General features: G+C 39.7%; 1 protein-coding gene across 1 annotated transcript; it reads left to right on the plus strand.

Moving 5' to 3' along the window:
* Window positions 1–5756: 5756 nt before the first annotated feature.
* On the plus strand, window positions 5757–27564 carry ANXA1 (annexin A1). Its single transcript, XM_032805302.2, has 13 exons — window positions 5757–5846; window positions 10971–11050; window positions 13007–13100; window positions 13872–13966; window positions 16026–16139; window positions 17256–17346; window positions 18736–18815; window positions 19827–19883; window positions 21604–21697; window positions 22558–22653; window positions 24113–24171; window positions 25132–25254; window positions 27167–27564. Exons 2-13 carry the CDS (start codon window positions 10985–10987, stop codon window positions 27224–27226), a joined length of 1029 nt encoding a protein of 342 aa, XP_032661193.1. The 5' UTR covers window positions 5757–5846; window positions 10971–10984; the 3' UTR covers window positions 27227–27564.
* Window positions 27565–27645: the final 81 nt, after the last annotated feature.

The raw sequence follows: 27645 nt of genomic DNA on the forward strand, positions 1-27645 counted from the left end.
GGGCTGCTGCACCTGCAGAGCTGGCACAGCACACAGAGAGAACACGCAGGCAGCCAATAACAACTGACAACACCTTCATTGCTTATTTGCAATCCTCATTCCACCTGGGACCAGGATTTCTAAACTGGGGGCTGTGTGATGTTTTGTAGATGGTCAGATCCGCTGCTGCTGTAATTCCTTTTATGATGTTGTTCTAGAATTCTCCTAGGTGGTCACTTGTGCATACATAAACATTCAGCACATTTAAAGTTGAAAAGGCCCCAATCAGCTTTTTGAAAATTCCAGCCAGGAACTCTCTTTTGTGTTTTTGACATTTCCTTGGCCTTGGTACTCAATAAGCATAAGCTTCCCATTCTGTCTTCTTTATGAATTTCCCAGCTGCACTTATTAACTATATTATTTGTTGCAATTCTCAAATCAAAAAGAACCCTTTGTGCTAGAAATTTCCTGGCTTTACAATCAGCTCCTTCTTAGCTGGGCTTCATTACAGTGCTGCCAGGTATGTTAACTGGCCTATCAGGCCCACATTAACCCTTTCGGGGCATGTGTGGTTTACATACCCCACCACAATCCCACTGATTTAAACTGGGTCAAAATTTCACCTCTAGTTTCTAAGAAGATGATTGTCAATCATGTCATAGCCCATATTGTTATGGTAATGGATAATTTTAGCTAATCATTATTAATAATTATTTATTGCTTTTAATACATGAAATTTCACTAGCATTTTATGTGATCCTCGATGGCCAAATTGTGCTTTACCACGAAACTTAGAGAACACCTTCATAGTCTTAGAAATCTAGGGTCTAGCATATATTGAATGCAACCAAGTGAATCATGAGGATTAGTGTTAATTAATGTTGTAGTGCAGTGGTTCCTCACCCTTTTAAATAATACAGTAGTGCTGGAATATAGACAGAAGAGTAAGGGGCAGTTATTCCTCTCACAAACCTGGGATAACACCTCTTTTCCTTTTCAGAATAACAAAGATAGACTGTGGCATTTTTCCTCATCTCTCTGGAACTCTCACTGTTTTCCCCGTACACTCTAGTCCCACAGAAATGATTATGCATGCCAGGCAGGAGTATAGTTCCACAGAAGTTTGGTTAGAATGAAAGAATAGCCTGCAGAAAGTAACCTATAGTTAGGATGACCCCTCCCCCCCATAAAAAAGGTTAAAGACTAAATTCTAACTTGGACTATATGTCTATGCAGACTGAGAATCTCCCTCAAGTCCCTGCGAGGGCTACCTGGACCGTGGGTCTGGGAATAAAATACTAAGAGAGTGCTGTGAACCTGCTTACTTTCTGCCCACCCCTACCTTGGAATAGGTAGGCAGGAAATGGGTAAAGAGTGGGCAAGGCTGGGTAGAAAATGAATGGAACCAAGCCCCCATCCTCCTCAACGTGCTGGCCAGCAGAGATTTAGCTAGCACAGGGATGCTATAATTTGCTGCTGATATACGCCAACAGCAATGAATCCAGCCCATGGGCCGTAGTTTGCCCACCTCTGGTCTAAAGGCACAAACTAGCTGTAGATGTGATGGAGACCTGATGTGCTATTTAGTCCTCTGTTTTCTTGTCTACAGTTACACCTGGTATCAGACAAATGTGCTATTTCTAGCTACGAAGCTACCAAATTACAGGGGCTATCTATTGCTGATTTAATTAATTACTGTGTGGAAAGTCAGTTCTTATTTAAGGTTTCAGTTTACGGCTAAAACTTCTGTTTTCCAGCCTCTCTACTAAGAATGCTTTCATTGTATATTAATTATCATGGCACGTAGAGACATTTTCAAAAGCTGAAAATCTATGTGTATCATCTGTGTTCCCAGACCACTTTATTCTGTATTATTGAAATAAGCCAGGAATAAAACTGAATAGGCCCAGAGACTCTCTGTTTATTGCTGCCATTTGATGATTAATGGAAACAATGGAGAAATATTTACTACAACGCTGTAAGAACAGGAACTAATAGATGAGGAATATTTGTTGAGGCATCAACAGCCATTTTACCAAGGCCAAAATTTTTCTTTTGCTCTGTCAATAATTTCATGAGCTTTTCACTTTTCCACCCAGCATTTATTCCTCTTTTTGACTATAATGTCGCATCATCTTGTGTTTCTTTTTGCAGAAACTATTGAAATCAACACAGTGGCATTTTGCTGGGCTTTTCTCAGTAGCTGTTTGTAATTACTTCTTTTTTGTGGGTGGAGCTGTCTGACTCATCCTCTTCCTGAAATTGGAGCTGTGAGTCACCATCCCAGAGCTGTACTGTACAGTCAGCACGGCCATGATAAAATGCAATAATTTGTCTTACAGATTACTTGTTGGTTGGTTAACTGTATCATCACTCTTTTCTAGAATGAAGATGTTATAACATGTGCAAAGACTCCTTTTCTAGGATTGTTTATAAATTGCAATATATAGAATGAGGCATTATTGTCATGGTACAAGTTATAGAGAGAGAGAGAAACACAAATGTTCTCCCTCTCTTGTAATTTTTATCCTCATCTAATGCACACACTATTCTCACAGATAATATTGGCATACAACCACATACACAGCATTCAAAATTACACTCATTTGTGTCTAAGCTGGTGCTAAGTGATTATGACACTGAGGATTCAGTTTTTCTGCCCCCACCCCGAGAAATGGGACTCCTGGAATGGAACCAGAGCTATATGGCATGAGTGGAATTTCCCCAAATCCTTCTGCCTGCATAGTGCAGATGGAAGCAGAATGATTCACAAAAGCTCTAGGGCATTCAGCAGCAGACTTTATTTCTGCTTCAGAAATGTTGTGTTCCCTGTAGTGCCTGCTGCTGCTGCTGGAAGTCGGTATGTATATTGGGAAAAAACTCACTGAAACCTCCACCCATGGGTCCTGCCACGAAGGACTAGCAGAATTTACTCCTAAGGGTGGGCCTTTTTTGTATTCCGATACCAAAGAGTAGCCACTGGTACAATGTTTGAGATCTGTTGGGGAGGGACTGTACTGCAGCTAGCCTAAGAGGACTCCAGTCATGATTGAGACTGCTGGGTCTCATTGTAACATAAATACTAAGGACTAAATTGTTGCATGAATGAACTCGCATTGCTGCTGCAGGAGCATTCTTGGTACATTGGGGTGCAGGAGTGTAATCTGTGACATCTTCATTTCTTGCCTTCTTTTAGGCAAGTTGCTCCTCAATGGGAGGAACTTGGTAGCAGCCTCTGCACTTCCCTGAGCACTGGACTGTGATTCTGTCTGGCCCTTACACAGGCCCCATAAACTGAGAAGTGGCTTTTTACTCCTTCCCACTTCCAAATGCACAGCCACAAAAAGGCCATTTACAGTTTTCTCCTTAGTTATAATGACACATATAGCTCAGGATGTTGCAAGCCTCTGAGATATAGAGGCAAGAATTTCCAGATGGAAATATTTTTGCCTCCACCAATATAATACACTAAGTGGAGAGGGTCTCAAATGTTGCAGTGTTAACTTCAGAGAGACCCATGGAGAGCTCAGCAACTACTGTTGTTGCTGAAACCAGAATGTTGGGATTGCATTATATTTTTAAACCTGAAACTGTACATTGTGTGTGTGATTCCTCTATGGGTGGTCACATTTTCTTTCTTTTTTTTTAGACTGAACATGTCTCTTTCAGTAGCTCCGAAATCTTGCTCTCCTGGTTTTCAGTGGCATGATGAAATAGAGGGGAAAAGGAAGTGGAAAAACTGACTAAACCAGTCAGCGATTACTGGGTTAGAAAAGATGTTTGCTACAAAATAGGGTTGCTGCTTTGAATTTTGAGACATTTAAAAATACAAAGGGTAGAACGTGATCACTTCCCATTCTGTCTAGAACTCGAGAAAGTAGAAATGAGACTGTCATTCACTTACAGGAGAATGCTCTAGATGACATTTTCAATGACTGAATTTTTGATTCCTTCACTCTACATCACAGTATAAACTCTTGTTTTAGCAAATATATCCCTGTTGATTTACTCAGAAAATCTTTGCTCCTTTCTGAAGGGTAATGCCTTCACCAAGCCTATCCAGAACTTTCTTGCTGCCTCTAGCACCAAAGCAAATCATGCTTCAATGGATCTCATTCAGAAGAAAATTGCATTTCACTCTAACCAACAGTCTATATTTTTATATCTCATATACACGAGGCATTATGAATGTGGCCTGGTTTATGAGAATACAACCTAATTTTACTAACTGTTCACCTTTATGGTTTAAAGCCTCCAATCCAGACGGAAGGCGGAAACTTATTCTTTTATTCTTAAAAAAAGAAATAAATAACGGGGGTAATCTGAACATTCCATATTAGCTTTTCTAGCTTCTGTTTTAAATTTGATTACAGTACATCTCATTTAGTTCATGCCTCAGCTATAGAACCTGTTTGCCTCTTTTCAGATATGAGCAAGAACTATCAATATGAAACTGTAGATCTGGTTGCATTTCACACTTTTCCATACATTTCTTTAAGGAACATTTCAAACCGACTCCCACTGTATTTATTTTTGCATTGCATAATTTTTTCCATTGGCTTATGTCTCTTTCTCTGTGATTGACTTACTATTAGGTAATATTTTGCTAGTGCCTTATAAAAACATTGAATCTTTGTGAGTTCTCTTGGAACAAAATCCCTACCCTTCCATCCTTCATGCACTTTCTTACTAAAGATGGACCCCAAAACAGAACACACTCAATATGAAAACATTCAAACTCTTGCAAATCTGTGAGAGGGGTTTGAGGTCAAAATCCAAACTTGTATATGGATTTCAACTGCATTATTATCAAGTATTTGTATTGTAGTAGGGTACAGTAGCCCCAGTCATGGGCTAAGACTTGTGTTAGGTGCTGTGCAAACACAGAAAAAAAAAAAAGCTGGTTCCTGCATCCAAAGAGCTTATAAATAAATATAAACAAGAAACAGGTGGATACAGAGGGACAGGGGATCATAAGAACTTGATGAGACACTACAGGTCAGCATGATAGGCAGTAGGCACAGCACACCAATTGCCTATCCATTGTAGCTGGTCCCTCTGTCTGTGTGCAGAACCAAATCCCTCATGCTTTGAAGTCCAAATCTGAATGTTGCAGCTCAGGCCCATCTGTATGTTTAAAAATACCTCTTATGGCACATCCATTAAACCTGTTTGTTATCACATCTTGGTTCTCTAAAATGACCACATGCAATATTGTCACTTTTGCACCTAATAAGATGTGAGATTGAAAAAAAAGTACTATGGATGCTGGCCCATTTCTGCTCGAAGATCAACCCCAGTAAAGGCAAAATCAATGGCCACCAGTTTGCATTGAAGACGTCTGCTATTTTTATCCCTTTCTCAGTCTCCCTGTTAGTTGCACTCCTCAGACTAAAGTGCTGCTGCTTTCTGTTTTGATATTTTAGCTGTACAATCAGATGTGTCAAAATGCGAAAGGATTAAGATTTTATTCAGCATTGAACTTTATTTTTCTCTCACACTGGTTTGAAATCTATTGACTTAAATGAACCAATTCCAGTTTACACCAGCAGAGGATCTGACCCCAGAAGTGTAAAAAAAAAATTACAGTACCAAAACATTGCTGCTGTTCTTTCTTTCACTCTGAAGTCTGCTCTTTGTTAACTCCAGTGAATGGTTTTGCAAGGCATTTCTGTGTGTGTGTTTTGGATAGAGCCCATATGTATCGTTCAAACAACCATCAGCCAATCATTGGAGTCTTAGAAACGTTCTCTGGTTGCTAGGTGTGGTCACCCAACCTCTTTATAAAAATCACAAGACTTAGGCTTTCCTCTTCTAGACTGCAGCTTCCAGAGAAGTAATACTTTTTTAGCTGTGTGAAGCAAAAGGTATGCATTTTTTAGTTCTTTGTGGGTCTGTGTTGATTTAGCAAACTTTAATACATATGTACTACATTTACCAGATGATTTTGTGAGTTTTCTGCAGATTGTTTTGGTTGGCACAGGCACAGTGGGTGTGGTCATTTCTTAAAGTATTGCATTTACATTCAGGGGTTGGAACTGTCACTATTTTTCTTTACTTGAGGTGCACAAGAAATCTTGAATAAATATTAAGGATTGGAGAGCACATTTGCTTGGAATTAGCTGGTTTCTGTTTTTTAATGGGTTACCATGGAAAGCTATTTTTACAGCAAGACTATGAATAACAGGAAACTAATACCTTATATGGAAATGATATTTCAAAACTGCTTTTACTTTGACAATAGCTGCTTAAAAACAGTATTCATTGTTTCACAAAGTTCAGCTGTAAGTGAAAAAGAAACCTCAGTGATAGTCTTAATGAGGTAGTTACGAAAACAATCTGCTTTTATAATTAAACACTAATGTAAGAGCAACTCAGTATGAGTAAGTACTGCAGAATCTGGTTCTTGGTCTGCTCAGACTTTCCATTAATTTTTTCTCCAAGGGTGAGGCTGTTTCTCTCCTCTCTGTAGTTCTTTTGTGTCCTGAGGACAGGTTTTTCAAGCTTTTGGTGCATAAGAGTGAAGCACTATTTCCTGGGTGTTGGCAGGAATGTACAGGAGGCATGGACAATAGGTACACAAACATTTCTGATGTGGACACTATCAAAACTTTTTGCTAATGAGGTTTAACAATGTTAATAGACTCTCTTTCAAGATCAACTTAGTGTGTTTATAAAATCCGTCATGCTGGTCCATCTAATATAGTTCCTGGAGAGGCAAACCCCGGTATGAAATGTGGTATGCAAAGGTTTGGCTTGATTGCAATCTCACAGCCGTGTAAATCACAAGAAATCCCACTGAAGTCAATGGAGTGTAAAAAACAATGTAAGATCAAATTCAATCTCATTTTGTTTCCAAAGACAAAAATTAAAAAGTATTTAGCGGTTGTTTAATGTTACTACAGCAATTCAGCTTTTGGATAGTGGGAAAATTGTTGCCAGACTTCTGATAATCAGCCAAATAACTTTTCAAGTACTTATTAGAAGCAGGAAGAAATCTCTCTCCCCCATGGTACCTGCAGCTTGGACACTTTTTCTCCCTTTCCATCTTGGTCATTTCTGTCCCAGCCTAAACTTGGGAGTGGAGGGAAGTTTAGGAGAAGGCATCTCTCCTTAGTGATCCTGGCAAGAGTCCAGCCAGCTTCTCCTTTTCTCTTCATAGCAAATTCAAATCCTCTCTTACCCAATTCTCCTGCTAAATTAGGCTTCTCACTCTCAAGAGTGTGCTCAGAGACCCTGGAAGTGTTTTCCTGCCTTCTTGCAATCTTTTATTATCGCTTATAGTAAGCTATCATGTTGCACCAATCAATATACTTTGTTTAAACTGGGCCGATAAGGAAGTTCATCATGTAGACTCACTTATTTCTTAACCCTCTCAATCAATAGATTAAACCAAAGAACAATCAGAGTAAGGTATTTAACCCTGCCAGAATGCTGTTTACCTTGTAGAATTTCAAAAAAACAACAACCCAAAACAGCTAGTAGTTTACTAGAAGAAGATGGATGGATTTATTTGCCAAAATGTCTACATGGAAAAGGGAAATGAGGGACTAGACTTCCTCCTGCACCAAGATCAGGCTGACAAAGGAGGGAGGGACCATAAAGGGAATCAATTAGTTGTGGCTACCTGAATCTCATGCCATGTCTACTCAGCATAGATGGAAATTAGAGCAGCCTAGGTGTTTATAGCAACTGCCTATGGTCCTGAATGGATCTTGCGCTGGATGAAAATTTGAAGAGCATAGCTGTGCTCTAAGTGGCCCCTCCTTACCTGCATCACAACCTCTAGACCAGGGTATGTGTGTGGGTGGGTGGGTGGGGGAGAGTGGTGGGCGTAGAAGTCATCTGCACCAACTTTATGCCTGCTAGGAGTTCTCCTGCACTCTGAGATTCCTCAGTTGAGCAGCTGTGGCTAGATTCCAGTCTCTTTGTGCCTCTCAGGAAGCAGAGTGTCAGGAACTGGGAGAGACAATCCAGTCCAAGAACTTCTAACTGTAATTCAATGTTTGATACATTCCCATTTCATTTAGGGTACAGTAGAGATTACGGCTTATATCCGGGAGCACAGAGTGCAACCCAGGAGTGGTATTGCAAAAGCAGTTTTAAGTTACCATTGCACTTTCTTGATCATGGGCTAGCTGTGCACAGGGCAGTCGCCCGAGGGACTGAGAAAGCAGCTAGGAACCACCAGCCACACCTCTTCCCTGACCACTCCCCATATTTAAGCAACCAGGATGGGGAATGGCATAAGAGCCACTGCAACCGCTCTATTATTGGTCCGGTCCTTAATTAATAACAACATTAGGGTTGTGAAAGCTGTTCTGCTAGAACTGAGGCTGGGGACCAGTGTCTTTTTCAACCATACAAGATTTTTATGATTAAAAATTGAGTTTCCTTTTAGATTATTTATCCAATCAGGTATTCAGGCATTGAAATGGGCCTGTGTTTTTTTCATTGAACCATAGGACATGAATAGGACAAAAGTGTGTGTCCTACTTTCACCAACTGTAGGGTGGCCTTATGCTTGTTCCATGGCCCAAGATTCCTACTGGAATAAAAGTGAATCATGCAGGCGTCCGTAGCAAGAATGTGGCCCTAGGTTTGACACAGGGTGCTAAAGCTATGAGATACTGTCGAAAGAGAAGATATTCCAAATGAAAAGCTAATATACTATCCTTAACCTACTAGTTATTATAAATGCTTAAAATTAGCTCTGCTCAGGAGTATTCTGCTTTGGTCAGGATGTGAAGGCCAAGACAGTAACAGAGTTCAAAAAAGAACTATATAAATTCATGGAGGATAGGTCCATCAATGGCTATTAGCCAGAATGGACATGGATGGTGTCCCTAATCTCTGTTTGCCAGAAGCTAGGTATATTGACAGGGGATGGATCACTTGATGATTACTTGTTCTGTTCATTCCCTCTGGGTCACCTGACTTTGGCCACTGTCGGAAGACATGATACTGGGCTAGATGGACCTTTGGTCTGACCCAGAATGGCCATTACGTTTTATTCTGTAGAAATGTTTTTTAATGGAAAATGGAGCTGCTGCAAAATCAGTATTTTGCATGGAAAACTGCAATTTTCCATCATTAAGTATTTTGTTTTAGGTCAAGCTGCCCCAAGTCAAAACATATCAGTTTCTTGAATCAAATTGAAACATTTAGTTTCAGGTCAGTTTGACATTAATCTGTGTCTGTCTGAGCTGCTGTGGCATCTCATGAGAGTTGTAATTCAGGTGCATTGTGCCCCCATTCCCATTTATGGGCTGGCTTCTTGGGCTGAACAACATCTCCTTGATGCTCTGTGGCCTCCATTCTGGTTGAACTGACACTGTGAACAAGGAAAGTAACATGACATTAGTGCCTGATGAGAGATGGAGTCTGGCCAGGGAGTGAGCCCAGGACATAGAGGAGAACAGATGTCTGAGGCACCCAAACTACTACTGCTATGACGTACCATGGCAGCTCAGGCAAACACATTTCAATATTGAATAAGGCTAGAATAAAATGTGTTGACATTTCCAAATATAATTTTTTTTTCTGAACTTTGTCCATTCCATCAACATCTTTTATTTTTTTAATTGAAAATTCAAAACTTTAGAATTGTCACGAGATGAAAATTCCAATTTTTGACCAGCTCTCTCAGAATTCCTTACATTCCAAAATCCCACATTGCTTTTCAGTCGTTTCAGTATTATACATCAATCTTAGAGCCTCGTTATACCCAGGAGATGCAATGACACAAACGTGATCCAGGTGACAGATTTTAGCAAAAATCAAATCAAATCGTCAGCTTCAACAAAATTATACATTCTGTCAAGTTCTATTTTCAGACATCTCCTAGTCTGATTTGTTTTCCTAACATAAGTCTATAGGATACTTTATTTAGATACTATTTCTTACTGTGCTACAGTAGGATCTGATCAAACCCTTTATTTAATATCAACAATCTGAGCTAAAATGAAGCTAGGTGTGGCTTACATACCCATCTATCCCTCTTTTATAATATGTTTCAAGTGCTGTGTTTTATAGTGAGTACCGCACATTAATTACTCATTGAATGTAAGCTGATCCTGAAATGGTCATTTGTCTCCATTTACTTAAAGTAGGATTCAACCAACCCCCATTAATGAATCCCTTATAGGCACAATAAGTTAGGATAAGGATGGAGCCGCAGCCTTTAATTCTATTTTTTTTTTTTGTGGGTGGGAGGCTGAGAACACTACTTGTATCTTTTCCCAGTGGTTTAATACTCTCTAGCATGCTTATCTGAAATCCTGTCCATTAGTAAGACATTTTACACACACACACACACACACACACACACACACACACAGTGGATAGTGCTCCCTCATTGAGGCACTCATGGTACCACACAGTTAAAATCTGATAAACAACAACTCACACAATATATATATATAACCCCCCCCAGTTCTAATGTACTAAAAAGCCAAACAAAAGTGAATCATGAATGTACTACACCTCTACCCCGATATAATATGACCCAGTATAACAAGAATTTGGATATAATGCTGTAAAGCAGTGCTCTGGGAGGGCTGCAGAAGTACTCGTGAAAGGCTACAAATGCTCGAAGCCAACTTCTAACTAATGGGGAGGTCAAGGAAGAAATTTTTCTGTGGGTTTCTTGCTCTTTCCTTTGGAACTGCTGATATTGACCACTACTGAAACAGGATGCCAAACTAGTTGGAACACTGGTCTGATCTCCGTTTCTAAAACATGTTCCAATAGCTAAGGCTGTGTGTGAGCAATTGCTTAATGCCATAAAGGCTGCCACATATACCTTACACATTCACTCGCAACTAATTGTGCCTGAATTTGCAGACATTACTCAGCCTCCCACTGTAGTCAACAGAAGTATAGCGACTCCAGGACTGGGTCTCTTGCTTGCAAAATCTTTTGAGATGCCATAAGGATAAAGGTGATGAAGAACAAATTTTGTTTTCTAATATTTCATTTTCTTTCTCCAGAAACTTGGGTCAACATGTCGATGGTGCAAGCATTTCTGAAACAGGCATGGTTTATGGACAATGAGGAGCAGGAGTGCATTGTAAGTACTGCAGCCTCCCAAGAGCATAACTTTCACATACAAATGACTTTAGAAACACAGTTAAAAACATCAGCACAGATTGCCAAAATGTTGGAATCAATCTGTATTTTGTTATATACTTAAGGGATGAAATCATTCCTTCTTTAAGACAATGGCAAACTTCTCATTAACTTCATTCGGGCCAGGATTTTACACTAGGTACTACTAGCATATGTCTATGATGCCAAGTCCAGTATCAGATAACAGATATTATTCTTATTTACACACAGTAACATCTAGTTACCAGTTTGTATCCAACATCCATTTGGGACAACCATTTCAGTTACTGTAATGACATGTCATTCTCTGTAGCCAGCCACTGATACTATAAGAAGCAAAGCTAAAATGAGTCCATCTGCCACACAAGGGAATATGGACACCTAACATAATCAGGATGAAATGACATTTAAGGAGGACACAGGGACTCCTAGTGCCATGAAAATTTCAAAACAAACAAACATAGGAAACCCAGAGTCTGAGACTAGTAATGTGAAGAAGGAACTGATTCAATCAAAATAAGTTCTTTGTTCTCATGCAGATATGGTATGATTTGGATAAAAAATGATTAGGGTGGGAAGGGTCATTGAATATTATAACAAATGGGATCTTAAACAATGAGTACTGGGACCTAGTCTCATCAATGATACCGGAAAGATTTGCAAAATGGAAATGTTCTGCATCATTAAAAAAATTCTGATGATACAGAGATATGAAACATTGTTGATACAACAAGGAGGATTCTGATAACCTAATGGATGTCAGTGTTGGTAAAAAATAAAGTGATACACCAGTGAGAAGTCACAGTATATGTGGAAAGTAACATTTGGGGCAGATGATGGGCTAAGGTGGCTTTAAACCATTTTGTGGAACCCCAGTCCTGCAGCCTTTCCATCTAGGGACTGCCTGAGCACAGCAGCCTTCTGGCCAGACTCCCTTTTCACCAGCATGGCAGCCCCAGTTGCACCATTACAGCCTGGAATTCTTTTCATGAGCAGTTGCTTATGGCAGCCAAAGTAAAAATTAAATCATAGGGCATGTCTGAGACCTGGGAGCACTGAAGTAGGCAGTGCCTCCTCTTAATGTGCCACATCTACCAACAATTATTCTAGTGCACATTTAATAGTATTAAGTACATGCGACTCTCCCTAGTCTAGCTTTGCCAAGTTACATGTTGTATGTTAATAAACACACATCATGATATAATTATGGAAGTAGGCCATCCACACAGTTGCTTAGTGAGATATCAGCACTTCAAGTATATTAAGTAGTTTATTTTGCCCTATGCATCACAATGTATCCGGTGCATGTATACCTTGCTTCTTCTGTCTTCTTCCTTAATCGTTCAGTTCTAAAGTTCTTTAAAATATATCCAGTAAAGAGTGAAAAGGCAGGAGATAAGACTGAAGACACAGAGAACAGATGATTAATTCTATGAAAGTTCAGATATTAGCATTTGACCCAACTGATGTAGTCATACAGTGTGCTATCAGACCTCACACCCAAACAGATTTGAATACCAACAGTTTGCACTTATATATTTTATTTCATCCTAGGATTTCAAAGCATTTTACACATTAATTAATAAAGCTTCATGACACCTCTGTGAGCTGGGTAACTATTAATCTCACTGACGTCAGTGGAGTTGTTCCTGATGCACTGGCGTTGCTGGACCAAAAACAGATCCTACGTGAGTTGCCCGAGGTCACACAACAAGTTAGTGTTAGGGCTGGTAATTATATAACTAAATAGCCTTGTGCTCTACTCTTTCCCTCTTTAATAATGGGGTTACAAAGGGATAACATTCCCTTCCTTGATAATGGTACAGAGTAGTAAGTTCTCCCAATTAGGAAACTCACATGAGCTGCTTGTTGGCATAAAATGAGTCTCTGTGAAATGACCAAATTCTGTTTCTTTTAGAAAAATTCAAAAGGTGGATCCGCAGTCCATACCTACCCTAACTTCAATCCATCATCTGATGCTGCCGCATTGGACAAAGCTATAACTGCAAAGGGTAAGAAGAGTAAAAATATGACACACCATTATAGAATTAGGATTTTTCCCCAGGGAAATTGAGAATGACTAACCTGAAATAAAATGACAGAACCAGAGGTAACAGCATTCAGCAGAGAAAACTCATACATATCTAAAAGACTAGCAAGTTATCAAAACTACTGTATTCTGAATGTGTCACATGGGAAAAACTGGAACGTTTTGATTTCTTAACTTTGTGTTTCAGTTTCAGACTGTAACACTGCATTAACAGTTCGTGCATTTTTTTGCACAAAGGGTAGCAATATTATAAATTTAATCTTTAAAAAACTGAAGGAGAATTATTACATGCCAAGTTAATGATTTTGATTTGATTCCCATTAAAAGTCCCCAAGATTAAGATGTGAATTTGCTGATACTGTGCTATGTACTCTTTCAATTACTTTTTTGTCTTTAACAAATTTCACATTGGGCAGAATATGACATCTTTTTCAATTAGACTTACTGAAATTAAACATGAGCATGATAGCTAATAATATTTATTCATATAGCAAAAACAGATTTCAACAACTTTTAAGGAATCTATTTATCTGCTTTCTTGGCTATAATCACAATTTAGTAAATTAAATGTATCCTTGGATAAATGTAAATGTGTCTAGCAGTGTAAACAAGACAAATTTCAGAGGATATAATGTACAGATCCTGATTTGTACACATAACTTAGAGATACTGGCAAGCAAAATGGAAGGATGATGAAAATGATTTACAAAGATTTGTTTTCCATCATTTTTAGGTGTGGATGAAGCAACCATCATTGATATCTTGACTAAAAGAACCAATGGACAACGCCAGCAGATCAAAGCTGCATACCAGCAGTCTAAAGGAAAGGTACAGTAAGAACAAGGCTGCTGTTAATATGCAGCTTGAGTTTTTCAATTTTTGCAGCTAGTCCTGACAGTCCATGCAGTTTTAGCTTCCCAAAACATAACAACACAGGTAATCTTCTCTATGTAGTTGCTGAAGGCTGTGGCCAGGAATGATAATGTTGTACTGAAATTACATTGCACCCTCAGATGTGCAAAGGCTATTAATTTAATTTTAACTTAATGGCCATTATCGTCCTGAGGTAAAGTTCAAGGCTCTAATCCTGCAAATCACGAAGCACCTTAAAGCCCCAATGGACTCATTGAGAGCCATTGGGAGTTGAGAGCTCTCACTAATATTTTGGAGGCATTTAGTGCTTTGCAGGATTATGCCCCAACAAAGCAATTCTCAGCATGAGAAGAGCTGATATGTTCACTTGTTATCCTGGGTATCTATATGAATTGCCAATCTAATGGTGTATAGAAAAGCAAACATAAAGGGCAGGCTGCGGCTAGCCCTTGTGCAAGTGTACAGAGGGAAGGATGCAAGAAACCTTGTGCATCTTGCATAAGGATAAGGTTGCCAATTCTCGAGGATTGTCCTGGAGTTGCCAGGAATTAAAGATTAATATTTAATTAAATATGTTGTGATGAAACCTCCAGGAGTATGTCCAATCAAAATTGGCAATATCTGTGCTTGGAGAACCAGGAGGAATTTCTCCATGTGTGCTCAAGAAGGGGTATCATTCCAAAAGGGGCAAGGAAGAGGCAGGATCATAGCCCTGCCTCACTTCTATACCAGCCCATTGAATGGGTCTGGTGCACAGTCTGCTCCATCCTAGTGGATGTTACAGACTGCACCCTTACTGCCCTTGGTGCTCAGGGGACTTTGGGGATCATTATGCCTCCTTTAGAAGGTTGTAGCACTGCACCTCCCTACAACAAACTCTCCAGTCTAGCCCATAACTTTACTGAAAGATTATTTAAACAATCGACATATCTAAATTATTGAGCCTTTCAGTCACAAAGAAACCAGCAATCAAGATACTCACCCTGAAGTGGCTTGCAGGGAACCACTAAGAAAACAGTTCTACTAAAGTGCCTTTTTGTGTCTAGGTTTTCTGTCTTCCTGTTCAGCAAACCTCACTGTGGTTTACACAGCCTTATCCCGCCCCAGAGAGGAAGCCCCACATTTGCAATTCTCTTTTTCTATTATGGTCTACATTAAAACACAGTTTCAAAGTCACAAAGAGCTTTAGGATTCATCTCACCCCTTTTTAAAACTAAAATTTAATTTTCAATTTTGAGAATATGAAAGATTTTTAAAATGCTAAAAGCATATTCTCTAGGGACCTATGCACTCTAGTGTCTAGTGGAGTATCAGAAACTAAGCAGAATTCAGCAGATATTGACTACTGAATCTCGTGCTCCCTTAGCAACCCCACTGATTTAGGAGGTCCTTACTTGTAGAACAGAGTACCCCTGCTTGGTGTATCAATAAAGAGGTGACAGGTTCTTAAAGCAATTATTACAGGCTTGTTTGGGGGGTGGGCATAGGGCTATAATTTTTGCACACACTGAAGTATCAAGTTAGGAAGAGTTGATATATAGGATATGTGAAGATCCACTACTAATCCTAAGCTTGCAAGATCTCTCACATCACTTGCCCAGTACTTGTTTGAAAATCTCCATTTTAATAGGATGGTTTCCAACTTCTTTATTCCTAACCAGGCAAACACAAAAGCTCCCCACCCACCCAAATGCATCTGTAAGCAAGTCACAATCACAATAACCATATTAGCTACTTACAGGAACTGGAAAGTTTGCTTTGGTTTTATTTTGTCTTCAGTGCAGTATGCAGGAGAGAGTACTTCTGAACACTTTGTAATAGCTAGTTAAAGAATCATCAACATGAATAAAAGGCAGACAAAGTACCTGAAGTTTAAAACATGATTCTCTATAATAGAAGGTGAATTTTTTTACCTAAGGGAGGTAGAATAGGATTGCTCATTCATTTTCTGGGTGCTTCTGAACTGTGGGTCTTTAAAGCTTGACAGCTTACAATTATGTATCCTTCCTTGTAGTCTCTGGAAGAAGCTTTGAAAAAAGCCCTCAAAAGTCAGCTTGAAGAAGTTGTCCTGGCTCTGCTGAAAACTCCAGCCCAGTTTGATGCTGAGGAGCTCAGGGCCGCTATGAAGGTATGGCAATAAAATTTCAGCACAACTCCCAACTTAAAAAACTCTGCTGCTAACCTTGCTTATATTCTGCAATTATATTCAGATTTGAATATTGGTTGCAGTGCCAAATAAAACACCAATAAATTCAAAGTGTCAGACGAGAGTAGCATCTGTATTATTTATTTAAAAGTTTGTGAAGATGCATACATAGCTTGCAAGTACCAATCAGTTAAAAGTATGAGTGTGAATAGTTCTAATTTCACCCTCTGGAAACTGGACTATTTAATACCCTGGTGCAATAAAGCCAAACTGTTGATTTGCACCTGCTAAATAATTTCCTTTTGTTTGCTTCATGACTATAATTATTTCATCAAGTTTGTTAACATCTGATTTTATTTGCATCATGTGTACAGTCATCTTGAATATAGTATTTGGTTCCTGAACCGTTAATTTTGAAGACTAAACGAGAAAAATTCCATGTAGGAAAAAGGCTTTCTGAATTGCCCCTGGTGAATTAGAAGAAGCGCAAATGCCCCCCTCCTTACTTTTAAAAAAAATATACCACCACCACAAAGGAGCAGAATGGACTAATTCTTCAAAGTTAAAGTTATAGTCAGGCCAAGTAAAAATTCTGATGGAGAACATTTATTTAACACTAGACATATGGAAATATAACCCATAAGCTAAAGTTCAGGTGGCAAATGCAGCCCTTGACAGGGGTTGAACAAATGGTGCTCTTTCACTTATGTCATTTCCCTATAGCATTTATTAAATTACTAATTTTTTAAAAAAGGAATTTTATTTCCTTCCACCCAGTTTTCTCAGAGCAAGCCCTACCTATAAGCTGCTCAGTCTTTGTAATACCTCTCTCAGACATTAGTAGCATTAAGTATGATAAAGAGGAACTATAGTAAAAATAATTTATAGGATGGTGTGAAATGCCTATTGTTTCTGATTGACTGGAAGGCTTGGCTTACTGTATACGGGCTCCCAGATGAAATAACTTTCCAAAAACTTATGCATCTGTAATCAAGGACATTGATTTTATAGTTATCACATGTGGGTCTGTGCTTCTAGATGTTGTGTTTCCCTAGTTACATAAGGTCAGACAAAATTTGCTCAACTGTTTTCCAACAGGGGCTTGGAACTGATGAAGATACCTTAATTGAGATTCTGGCTTCAAGGAACAACAGGGAAATCAGAGAAATCTGCAGAGTCTACAGGGACGGTAATTCATAGGTTGTAAAATTACATGCATAGAACATATCATTGGGGAAGGAATAAAGGCATGGTCGGTCAAGCTGTTTCTCTCCCTAGTGTTGGTGATTTTGAAGCATCCATGGCCAATGAGTCTGAGAAATTCCATTCCTGGCATAAAAAGTTTCACTCCAAACAGGGCCAGTGCAAGGAAGTTTCGCGCCCTAGGTGAAACTTCCACCTTGTGCCTTCCCAGCCCTGCAGCAGCTCCCCTCTGCCCTGAGGGCCCCTCTCCCCCCCCGGTACTGCCCGGGGAGCCCTGCAGTACCTCCCCTCTCTAGCTCACCTCTGCTCTGCGTCCTCTCCGAGCACGCTGTCCTGCTCTAATTCTCCTCCCAGGCTTGCGGTGCCAAACAGCTGATTGGCACCGCAAGCCTAGGAGGTGGGAGAAGCGAAGCAGCACCTGTGCGGTGGAGCCCCCAAGCTGCTGGCGGCACACTGACCCAGGGGAACCCCTGGACTGCCAGCTGCTGGCGCGCTGACCCAGGGGAACACCTGGGAAGGTGGCACGTTGACCCAGGGGAACCCCGGGCTGCCGACTGCTGGCGGTGGCCCGCTGACTCAGTGAAACCCCTTGGCTGCCGGTGGCACACTGACCCAGGGGAACCTCTGGACTGCCGGCGGCAGCGCACTGACCCAGGGGAACACCTGGGCTGGCGGCACGTTGACCCAGGGGAACCCCTGGGCTCCCGACTGCTGGTGGTGGCCCGCTGACTCAGTGAAACCCCTTGGCTGCCGGCGGCCCACTGACTTAGGGGAACCCCTGGGCTGCCGGCGGCGGCCCGCTGACCCAGGAGAATCCCTGGGCTGCTGGTGGCAGCTCAGACTCCCTCTCCTTCCCAGGGCAGCGGCCGCTCAAACACTTAAAAAAAAAATTGGAGGGCGCCGCTTTTTAGTGCCCCCAAATCCTGGCGCCGTAGGCAACCGCCTAGTCCGCCTAAATGGTAGCACCGGCCCTGACTCCAAAGCAGCAGGAGAGCCTTACTGTTCCCTGCTTCTTCTCATGTAAACCAGAGTCCTTATGGAAGACGTGACTCAGGGAATTTATAAAAAGAGATGGACCTAAACCATCCTTCCCCTTCTATTCTCAAGATTAGATATTTGGATCAGACTCCGGAGTTCACAGTTCATCTCAATTTATTAGTAAACAAATTAGAGAGGGCACATAAAATTATGCAAAGATAGCTTCCTACAAAGATAACAATGGGACCCAAATTAAAATGACTAATTCCAATATCGATAAAAACACATATTTAAGTAGGAGATTTGGAACTGGAAGGAATATTTCAATAAATGAGATGAAAGAATCTTTAAAATATCATGGGATTATTTTTTTTATTGTTTTCTTGTTTTATTGTAGAGCTTAAGAGAGATCTTGCAAAAGACATTGTCTCAGATACATCTGGAGACTTCCAAAAGGCTTTGCTTGCTCTAGCCAAGGTATGCCATGTTCAAATACTTTCAATAAACGTTATTTTTAGGAAGGACTTACTAGTCTTAGTTGAGTTAGATGATGTATGTACATCAGCCAGAGAAACCATGGGGGACTTGTTTGTTGCTTATTACTCTTTATTTAAAAAAAAAAATCTTACTATGTGGAGCAAAATTTCTCTTTAAACAAGTTTATGTTTAGAATAATGTTTTCATCCTACTAAAAGTTACAAGAAAAATCCTGATTTTCACTGGCCTCTATTTGCTTTTAAACTTTTTCACTTGATCAGAATTTATAAGTATTTTGAAGGTAATAATAGAAGTCATAGAAATTATTTAATCTCAGAAGACGACAAGTTAAAAAGCAATGCCAAGAAATAGGAATGTAAAACTTTCTGCTATATAGCAGGAAATATTTCTTAACAGTAATATAGCTGGATAAAAGCTGTGTGTGTGGAAGGTGGACAAATTGCCCTATATGCAGATATTTAAAAGCAGATTAAATAAAACATTTATTTAGTGGGCATGATATATAAAATCTTTCTGTAAAGTCAACAGGTATCAGACTCCATGATTCAGGGATCTGAAGTTGTCACAATATGGTTGAAATTTCCCCCGCAAAATGAAGGATTGAGATTTAAGATATCATCTTGAGATAAAATCCTTGATCAGAGTGAAATTTATTAAGTCTATCTTAAAATGAGTTCAGTGTCTGAATTTCTACCTAATGGTTAGATTCTGACACCCATTATTTTATGGTGAATAGAACCTTATTTGACAAGGAGTCTCAGTGACGTTCATATGATTATTTGAGAAGTAAGACACTACTCAGGTCTGGCCCTAAACAAAGGAAACCCGATTGGTTTGCATATGCTTTGATTTCATTCTTAGAGCAATCGACGTACCCATTAGAACTGCACCTTAGTGCTTCAAACTTCATGCTAAAATGGCGTAATGGGAAATGGCATTCATTCCAGGATTATATAGACAAAATGGTAATGTGAGAATGAAAATTTTTAGGGTGACCGTAATGAAGATGGCCGTGTGAATGAAGAGCTTGCTGACAGTGATGCGAGGGTAAGAACAGGCTCTGCACTCTATTTGAGAAATGTTTTGTCTTGTCTGTTTTCTTTCCATGTTCAACATAGATTGTAACAAGCACAATCACTCGAGCTGAGGACATTATATAATCTGCTGTACTGATGTCCTCCCTACCCCACCCAAGATCCTTTATTAGTTTAGGGGTTGATTGAGTCTCTTTTCTTGGAGAAAGCTGTTAGTACATGAGCAAGTAGAGGTCTGTAGTGTGGTTGATAAGTTACCCATGACTTCTTCCTTTCATTTATAAAAACCAGTACATCTACCAATCTCTGAGGGGGAAAGAAGCGTACATGTGTGAGAAGGACCACTTGCACCACCCTAGCCAAAGGAAACTTGTTAGCACTCCCCTTTTTAGTGATAGCTTTAGCTTTGTAATCATAGGTCTTTCAAGATTCCTTGATGCTTATTAGTATGTCATTACTTCAGATTTTAGAATCTTTTTAATGAAAGTTTAAATACCACAATCATTTCCCATAGTACAGCTTCTAGATTAGTGTGACTTTTTTTATTATGAGAAACACCCTGGTCAACAACACTGAAATAGCAGCCTGTCCTGACCTTTTATGCCTGTAGGTAAAATCACATCATCACTAGTCTAATTCAGAGCTTCAACATTGATATAAAGTCCTTAATCCTGCAGTCTGAGAGTTCCGTTTCCTGGCACGTTTGCTTTCAAACACACCCATACACACACACACACAGATGGCTAAGAGGACAGCACATTCATCCTTTGAAATGGAAGGAGTACATTTCAGCACTCAGTAGACTCTCAATAGGTCAATTAAAGTGCATCATTGTTGGGCTCTGAATGGAGTACTACTGGCAATTCCTTTGCTGAATGGATTTAGCCATGATACTGGGTCCCACCTCACAGGTGATTATTGTGGGTGGAGAATGTCTGGAGAGCTGGGGAAAAGGAAGAAGGGAAAAGGGTTTAACTGATCGCCATATTTGGGGTCGGGAAGGAATTTTCCTCCAGGGCAGATTGGCAGAGGCCCTGGAGGTTTTTCGCCTTCCTCTGCAGCATGGGGCACGGGTCACTTGCTGGAAAATTCTTTGCACCTTGAGGTCTTTAAACCACAAATTGAGGACTTCAATAACTCAGACATAGGTTAGGGGTTTGTTACAGGAGTGAGTGGATGAGATTCTGTGGCCTGCATTGTGCAGGAGGTCAGACTAGATGATTATTATTGTCCCTTCTGACCTTAAAGTCTATGAGTCTAAGATGAGTCTGGTTTTCCATGAATGGCCCTTATGGAAAGAAAAGAAAGATGTGGTGTGTAGTTTTCCCATAATTCATGTCTGTAGAATTCTTATCTGAGTTAATTATGCATTTGGGTCCAGCAATAGAAAGCCAGTCAGTCCTGTACTTTCCACACTGACAAGAGCATACTTCTCTCAGGAATGGTCATGTTAAAAAATGTTTGGAAATGCCAAGCACGTGTCTAGTGGCCTGTGAAACTATTATGACTTTAGCCAAGAATGCAGTAACAGTGGGAAAAGCTAAGAATAACAATCATCTGTACAAGTTCGTGACATGTGAGGCATTCTATATTATGTATGGAATGTCCTTAGTCCTTGATGAAGACAATGGTACAAAGGCCTATGTTTGGCTGAGGGTGAGAGCATTAGATATGCAATATTCCAGATGATCTCATTATAAGGATAATATATAAACTTCTTTACTTTACAATAGGCCTTATATGAAGCAGGAGAGAAAAGAAAAGGAACAGATATCAATGTATTCATTACCATCCTTACTACGAGAAGCTTCCCACATCTTCGAAGGGGTAGGTTGAATGAAGCTTTCTGCCTCAGGGAACTGTATTTTAAAAATGCACCGATCATATCTGAGTAACAGGTGCCAGAAGTATTGAAACAACTAAGGATGTGAACCAATGGTCACTGAAATCAAAGTCTTTCCATTGACTTTAAAAGACATTGGACTGGGCCCCAATTTCTAAAGTCAGATGCTATATCAGTGTAAACAGATACTGTATAGCCAATGAACAGAAACATGCACATGAGATGGTTATTTCAGCAAAGGCTTGAAATAAGTTTTTCCTATGAAATATATTCTCAATACACACATTTTGGATGTTGGTAACCGGTGCATAAAGTTGACATTTCAAATTATGGGTTGAACTGCATCCCATTTTGAGGATCTTCTAAAGTAAATTCAATAGACGTGTATCTGTCTTAACTTGCTTTTTGGAGGACTGCTTGTGCTTCAGGGAATAATCCAATGCACCAACTGACTGAGGTTAGGAAGGCAATTCCCATATGGGCAGGTTTCACATAATTAACTGTTATAGGGTTTCTTGTCGCTTCCTCTGAAGTATCTGATACTAACCACTGTCAGACTGGCTTTGGGGCTAAATGGGTCTGGTACATAACTACACTTTCTATCATGTGATTTGGTACATCAATTCCTGTGTCAGAAGTTGGAAACTCAAAGCTGCTGCAAGCTTTTCAAATTGTAGCTTATTTCCTACACTGTATATCACTTGCTGATCTGAAGACATCATCAAACTGTTAGCTAACTGTGTACTCCAGATGGTGGACAGAGAACTTTTTAACATTAACAAAATAAAGAGCGCAAGAACATAGTATTTTCCCAGTTTTCACTAAGCTTGATATCCATGTTTAGTCTTTCAGAAATATACCAAATACAGCCAACATGACATGAACAAGGCACTGGACTTGGAACTGAAAGGCGACATTGAGAACTGTCTGACAGCGATTGGTATGTAATCCCTCTTGCCAAGTAACTCATTGTTTCGAAACTGTGCTTCTTTCCATATTAACTATATGAATGTCAGAACTAAAATATCTTTCATTGCCCCAATGGGAAGGGATCCTGGTCTCCTGTTGTGTTTCATTTAAAAACTAGCATAGCTACTGTACATGACAGTTTGGTATCTGACACTGTGGAAAGTCTAACTAGAAAGAAAATGGAAAAAACAGGAATTGTTTCAGATAAATAAAAAATGTAAATTAATGTATGAAAATGCACATTTCATAAATAGATGTCTTTGTTGAAATCCACCTATAGATTCTGATTCTCATTTGTACTAAAGTTGCTTTAAAGTTGCTCTGGCTGTGTAAAAGGCCCGAAGAGGAAGCATAAAAGTAATTTTATCTCACTTTAAAGCTCTTTATTCTGCCAGAGTGGTATAAAGTTGCTCCAGTGTAAATAAAAATCAGGGCTGTAAAGTTTTTATTCTCCACACTGATTTACTTTACATTTTGATAAAATATTACAAATCATCCACCTAAGATGCGCTCAGGAGAATATCTTTGTAAAGACTCAGGGCACATGTTTATTGTCACATGTGTTATGTCCTTTAAACTTTCTGTTCACCATGCACAGTACAAATGATGGGAGACTGGGTGGAGCTACAATAGTGGGGACTACCCTATGGCTGAACAATCCTCACTTAAAACATCACCTCAGTGGAATGAGCGTGGGACTGGGGAGTCAGGAGACCTTGATTCTATTGCTAACTTTGCCACTGACTCTTTGAGTGACTTTGGGCTAATTGCTGATAGACAAGGCTATCTCCTTTCTAACATCTCCGGGCCCACATGCCACTTCAAAAGAGGGAGGGATGAGGCAGAACCATGTTCACGTCACACACACCAGCCAGTGGATCTGGCCAGTGATACAGAAGAGTCGCATTCTTCCTAAGGTGTGATGAAGTGGGAGGTCAGACAAGATGATCATAATGGTCCCTTCTGACCTTAAAGTCTATGAGTCTATAAGTGGGTGTGTCATTTGTGCACCAGAGAGCTCCAGGAGACATTGAGACTTATGGATGCAAACTGCTGCATAGGTGTGAAATATATTATTGTTGTACTCCCAACCCAGCTCTCAGTGTTTGATGCAAGCATAACACACCAATTCACTTTATTTCTTTGCTAGGTTTAGTTTGGGCAAGAAAAAAAAATGGAAAAGTACTATCAGCACCCTCTAAATACATCATGGTATTAGGCATGTGGTTGATATAGTTAATTGCTCACTGCATAATGTTTCTAAGCTGGAAGAAAACTGCTTCACTTTGCCACCTGAGAACTGCAGCATATTTCTTAACCTCGTGCTTGCAAATCCCAGCTCAGTACTGATGACAGTACCCTTTCCCCCACTTTGCATGTGTTCTTTACTTATGTGTCATATTTAATTCCGTCACGTTGTTTCATTGCAGTGAAATGTGCCACAAGCAAACCAGCTTTCTTTGCAGAAAAGCTGAACTTGGCAATGAAGGTAGAGTATGCTGAAAAACTTTTGTTTGGGGAGGGAGAACTTTTTAATATAAGATAACAAACTGGGCCAGAGCATCCTGCCATGAAAAGCCCCTCAGGAGGGAGCCAAAGGGAAGAGAATTCAGTGAGTTTCCGTACACTTTCCTGTCTGGTATAAGGGACTTGGAGCTTTATCTCTATAGGAACTCATCTGCATCTACCTATCTACAATGGACACAGTTAAAAAGTTAATTTGGTTTCAGTGATATTAACACTATATATAAAATGGGGAATACTACTAGAACTGATAATGTCTTTATTCCCAGAATGAACTTTAAGAGCATACCAGTGGACACTGCATCTATCTAGTAACTTACAAGGCCTCATCACTGTAGAATTTTGGAGATCACATGAGATCATAAAGGTCACTGTTTTGAGGATGTTTCCCCATCCCAGTGGTTAGGAGTTTACTCACATAACTCCCTTAGCATTAACAGGAGCTATGCATGTAAACCCAATTGTATCAAGATGAGAAGACACCTCTTCAATTTTTTTTTTTTTTTTTTTTAAGATAAATAGAGATCCTGTGCTTTCCCTGATGTTGAAAACAAGCCAGATTTCACTTGTGCCTTCACACGCCAGAGGGAAATCTGCTTCTCTTTAAGGGGCAGTCGGTCAGCAGAAAGCAAAGGAGCCTTATCAGCATGTCTCCACACTGTCAGGGGGCTGAAAGGGAGGATCTGAGGGCATCAGAGGCAGTGCAGGTTCTGGGCCTGAGCCCTATGCACATTCAGACCGGGGTGGTTAGATGAATTCACAGCTATTTTTGATATATGTCGCAACAGTCCATTTTCCCCCAATTGTTTAACATGCAGTTCCTTTTGATGTGAAAAATCATTCAGGTTGTCAAAATAAACATGTACCACCGTGATTTAAGAATAATGCTTTTTATGCCCAGGTAATCATGATTTATTTTTAACAGGGCTCTGGGACACGCCACAAAATACTGAACAGAATCATGGTTTCACGTTCTGAGGTTGACATGAATGAGATCAAGGGCTATTATAAGAAGCTGTATGGCATACCTCTCTTCCAGGCCATCTTGGTATGTTTTTCCCTTCAGCTGAAGCTATGTCAGCTACTGAATGTAAAATGTTATTGTAATTGGCTGGCTCAGGAGGCTGGTAATGGGCTTTATAGCCATCCTTTAGGTCACCAATTTTAATTTAGGTGGGGTAGAAAAATAATTACTGTCTGATGTTTCTTCGGTGACTCACATGGAAATAGTGGTAGGGCTGAGTCCTTTTCCTGGTGGATAAGTATGTGTCACAAAAGCCATTGCAAATCGCGATATACAGCACTTTTTGTCAGTTTCAGACCAGTGGCCAAAAGACTGAGTGAACATAGAGATTGAACTACTCTCTCCTTTTAGCTGTGGTTCCACATGAGACACAGTAGGAGGGCAGGGTAGGAATGCTTACACTGCCCCATCCTTGCTGTAAGCATTCTGGGGATAGAGATCTTCAGGGCTGCCAGTCTGGCACTTGTCCATCACCAATTCTACTTCTGTATGCCATGTAGATGTAGCTGTGCTAGCCCCGGGGTATTAGAGACAAGACAAGTGAAGTAACATCTTTTATTGGACCAACTTCTGTTGGTGAGAGGGACAAGCGTTCTAGCCACAAAGTTCTGATCTGAAGAAGAGATTTGTATGGGTAGAACACTTGTCCCTGTCACCAACAGAATTTGGTCCAAAACCAGATATTACCTCATCCAACTTGTCTCTGTAATTCAGCTACTGAAATTTAAATTAAATATATACCTATAAATAGGACAAATTAATATAGCATTGAAAAAAGCTGCATTTCCAGAGCAGTTAAGGCATCCTCAGCAGAACTGAGAAGGTGACACCCTTAGCTGGTGTAAATCACTAAGCAATGCCAGCTTACACCAGCTACAGATCTGTCCCTGTGTCTTTAGGCTTATCTTTTTTAAAGGCAAAACCAGAATGCGCTTATGGAAAATTTAAACAATCTCCTTCTAGTAGCTCACTGACTTAAACGTACCACTGCCAAATAGCTTTTTGAGAGCTACTGAATACTCTAAATAACAAGCACAGAGATTGTAGAGGAAACTTACAGTACATGGACTAAAACACTCAAATTAATCTTTGCCAGTATCTGCCATTTCACAAATAAAATACTGCAGACAGTACAATTATTCAATTTACTAGTATTCTTACGTGTGTGTGTGTGTGTGTATATATACATATACACACACACGAGATTGTTTGTCTCACATATCACACTTCATCCTATCTTGATGCAAAATTACGTGGCTGCATTAGAAAATTGAATCTGATATAGTACATGCCATCTGAATCAGGCAAGGCATAGTCACACTTGAGAAACATGGAGCTTAATAAATTAGATGCTTATGGAAATCATATTCCAAATTGTTGAATTCTGTGAGAAATTAAATATCATGACATCTAAAATTACTTCAAAAGCACCCTATGCTAATAAAAGTTAGGAATAGCCCAATCTTAATATGTATTAATTATAGTTTAAATAAACAATTCATGTTCACTGGTAAAGGGTGATTTTCCATTTCACCCATGGTAGGAAAGTTAAGGCACTCTTTCAGGACTCAGGATAGTCTCAGCTCTGCCACAGACCTACTGTATCAACTTAGGCAAATCACCTAATGTCTTTGTGCTTCAGTGCCCAATCTGTAAAACGAATCCTTTCTGGTTCCTACCATTCTCTATCTTGTCTGTGTATGCTGTGATCCTGAAGACTCTCTCATGTGTTTAGTTTTATGCACCCTGAATAATCCCATTAATTTAGTGGGACCATACAGAGTTCATTGAGTTAATCTTGTGTGGCCTTAGTTTGGGGACGGGACTGTCTTTCTTACAAGGTGTATATCCAGTGTCCACCACAATGGGGTCTTGATCTTAGTCAGAATCTTTAGTCAGAACTGTAATAATAATTTTAGTGTTCTTAAATTGACAGGATGAAACCAAAGGAGATTACGAAACCATTCTGGTGGCTTTGTGTGGTGGTGACAACTAAGCTTCATGATGTTCTGATGCATTCCAGCCTTGTCACCGAGGTTATCATTCCCTTTGTCTCAGCTGTTTACAAAATATAACATAGGCTTTAAACAGAGATGGATCTCTGGTTTAGACTGTGGTCCAGACATGTACTATCTGGAAAATGTGTAGCCTAGAAAACGTATTTTGATATTACTATGCTGTGTGGCATTATTAATCCCTTTTTTCTATTTACCCAAAGCCAAAGAGTGTACTTAAAGATTCTATTTGCTTTAAAAAGATGAAGCATATACAAGGTACAGTTTTATCTGAGCTATGCAAGTGTAACTTTACAAATAAAATTAACCTGTGAAGAGGTCTAATGTGTCCTTTATGGCTTCTCTATATTTTATGCCTGCGGTTGTTGCATATAGCATATGATAATGAATGAGAATTTAA

The sequence above is a fragment of the Chelonoidis abingdonii genome, chromosome 6 (genome assembly GCF_003597395.2).
Source record: "Chelonoidis abingdonii isolate Lonesome George chromosome 6, CheloAbing_2.0, whole genome shotgun sequence".
Lineage (NCBI taxonomy): Eukaryota > Metazoa > Chordata > Testudines > Testudinidae > Chelonoidis > Chelonoidis abingdonii.

Excerpts from the sequence above, each read along its gene's own strand:
- ANXA1 (XM_032805302.2), top strand. The coding sequence starts at position 10,985 with ATGTCGATGGTGCAAGCATTTCTGAAACAGGCATGGTTTATGGACAAT. Across the intron at positions 13,101-13,871 it reads CAAAGCTATAACTGCAAAGG|GTGTGGATGAAGCAACCATC; the intron begins GTAAGAAGAGTA and ends CATCATTTTTAG. Across the intron at positions 13,967-16,025 it reads ACCAGCAGTCTAAAGGAAAG|TCTCTGGAAGAAGCTTTGAA; the intron begins GTACAGTAAGAA and ends CCTTCCTTGTAG.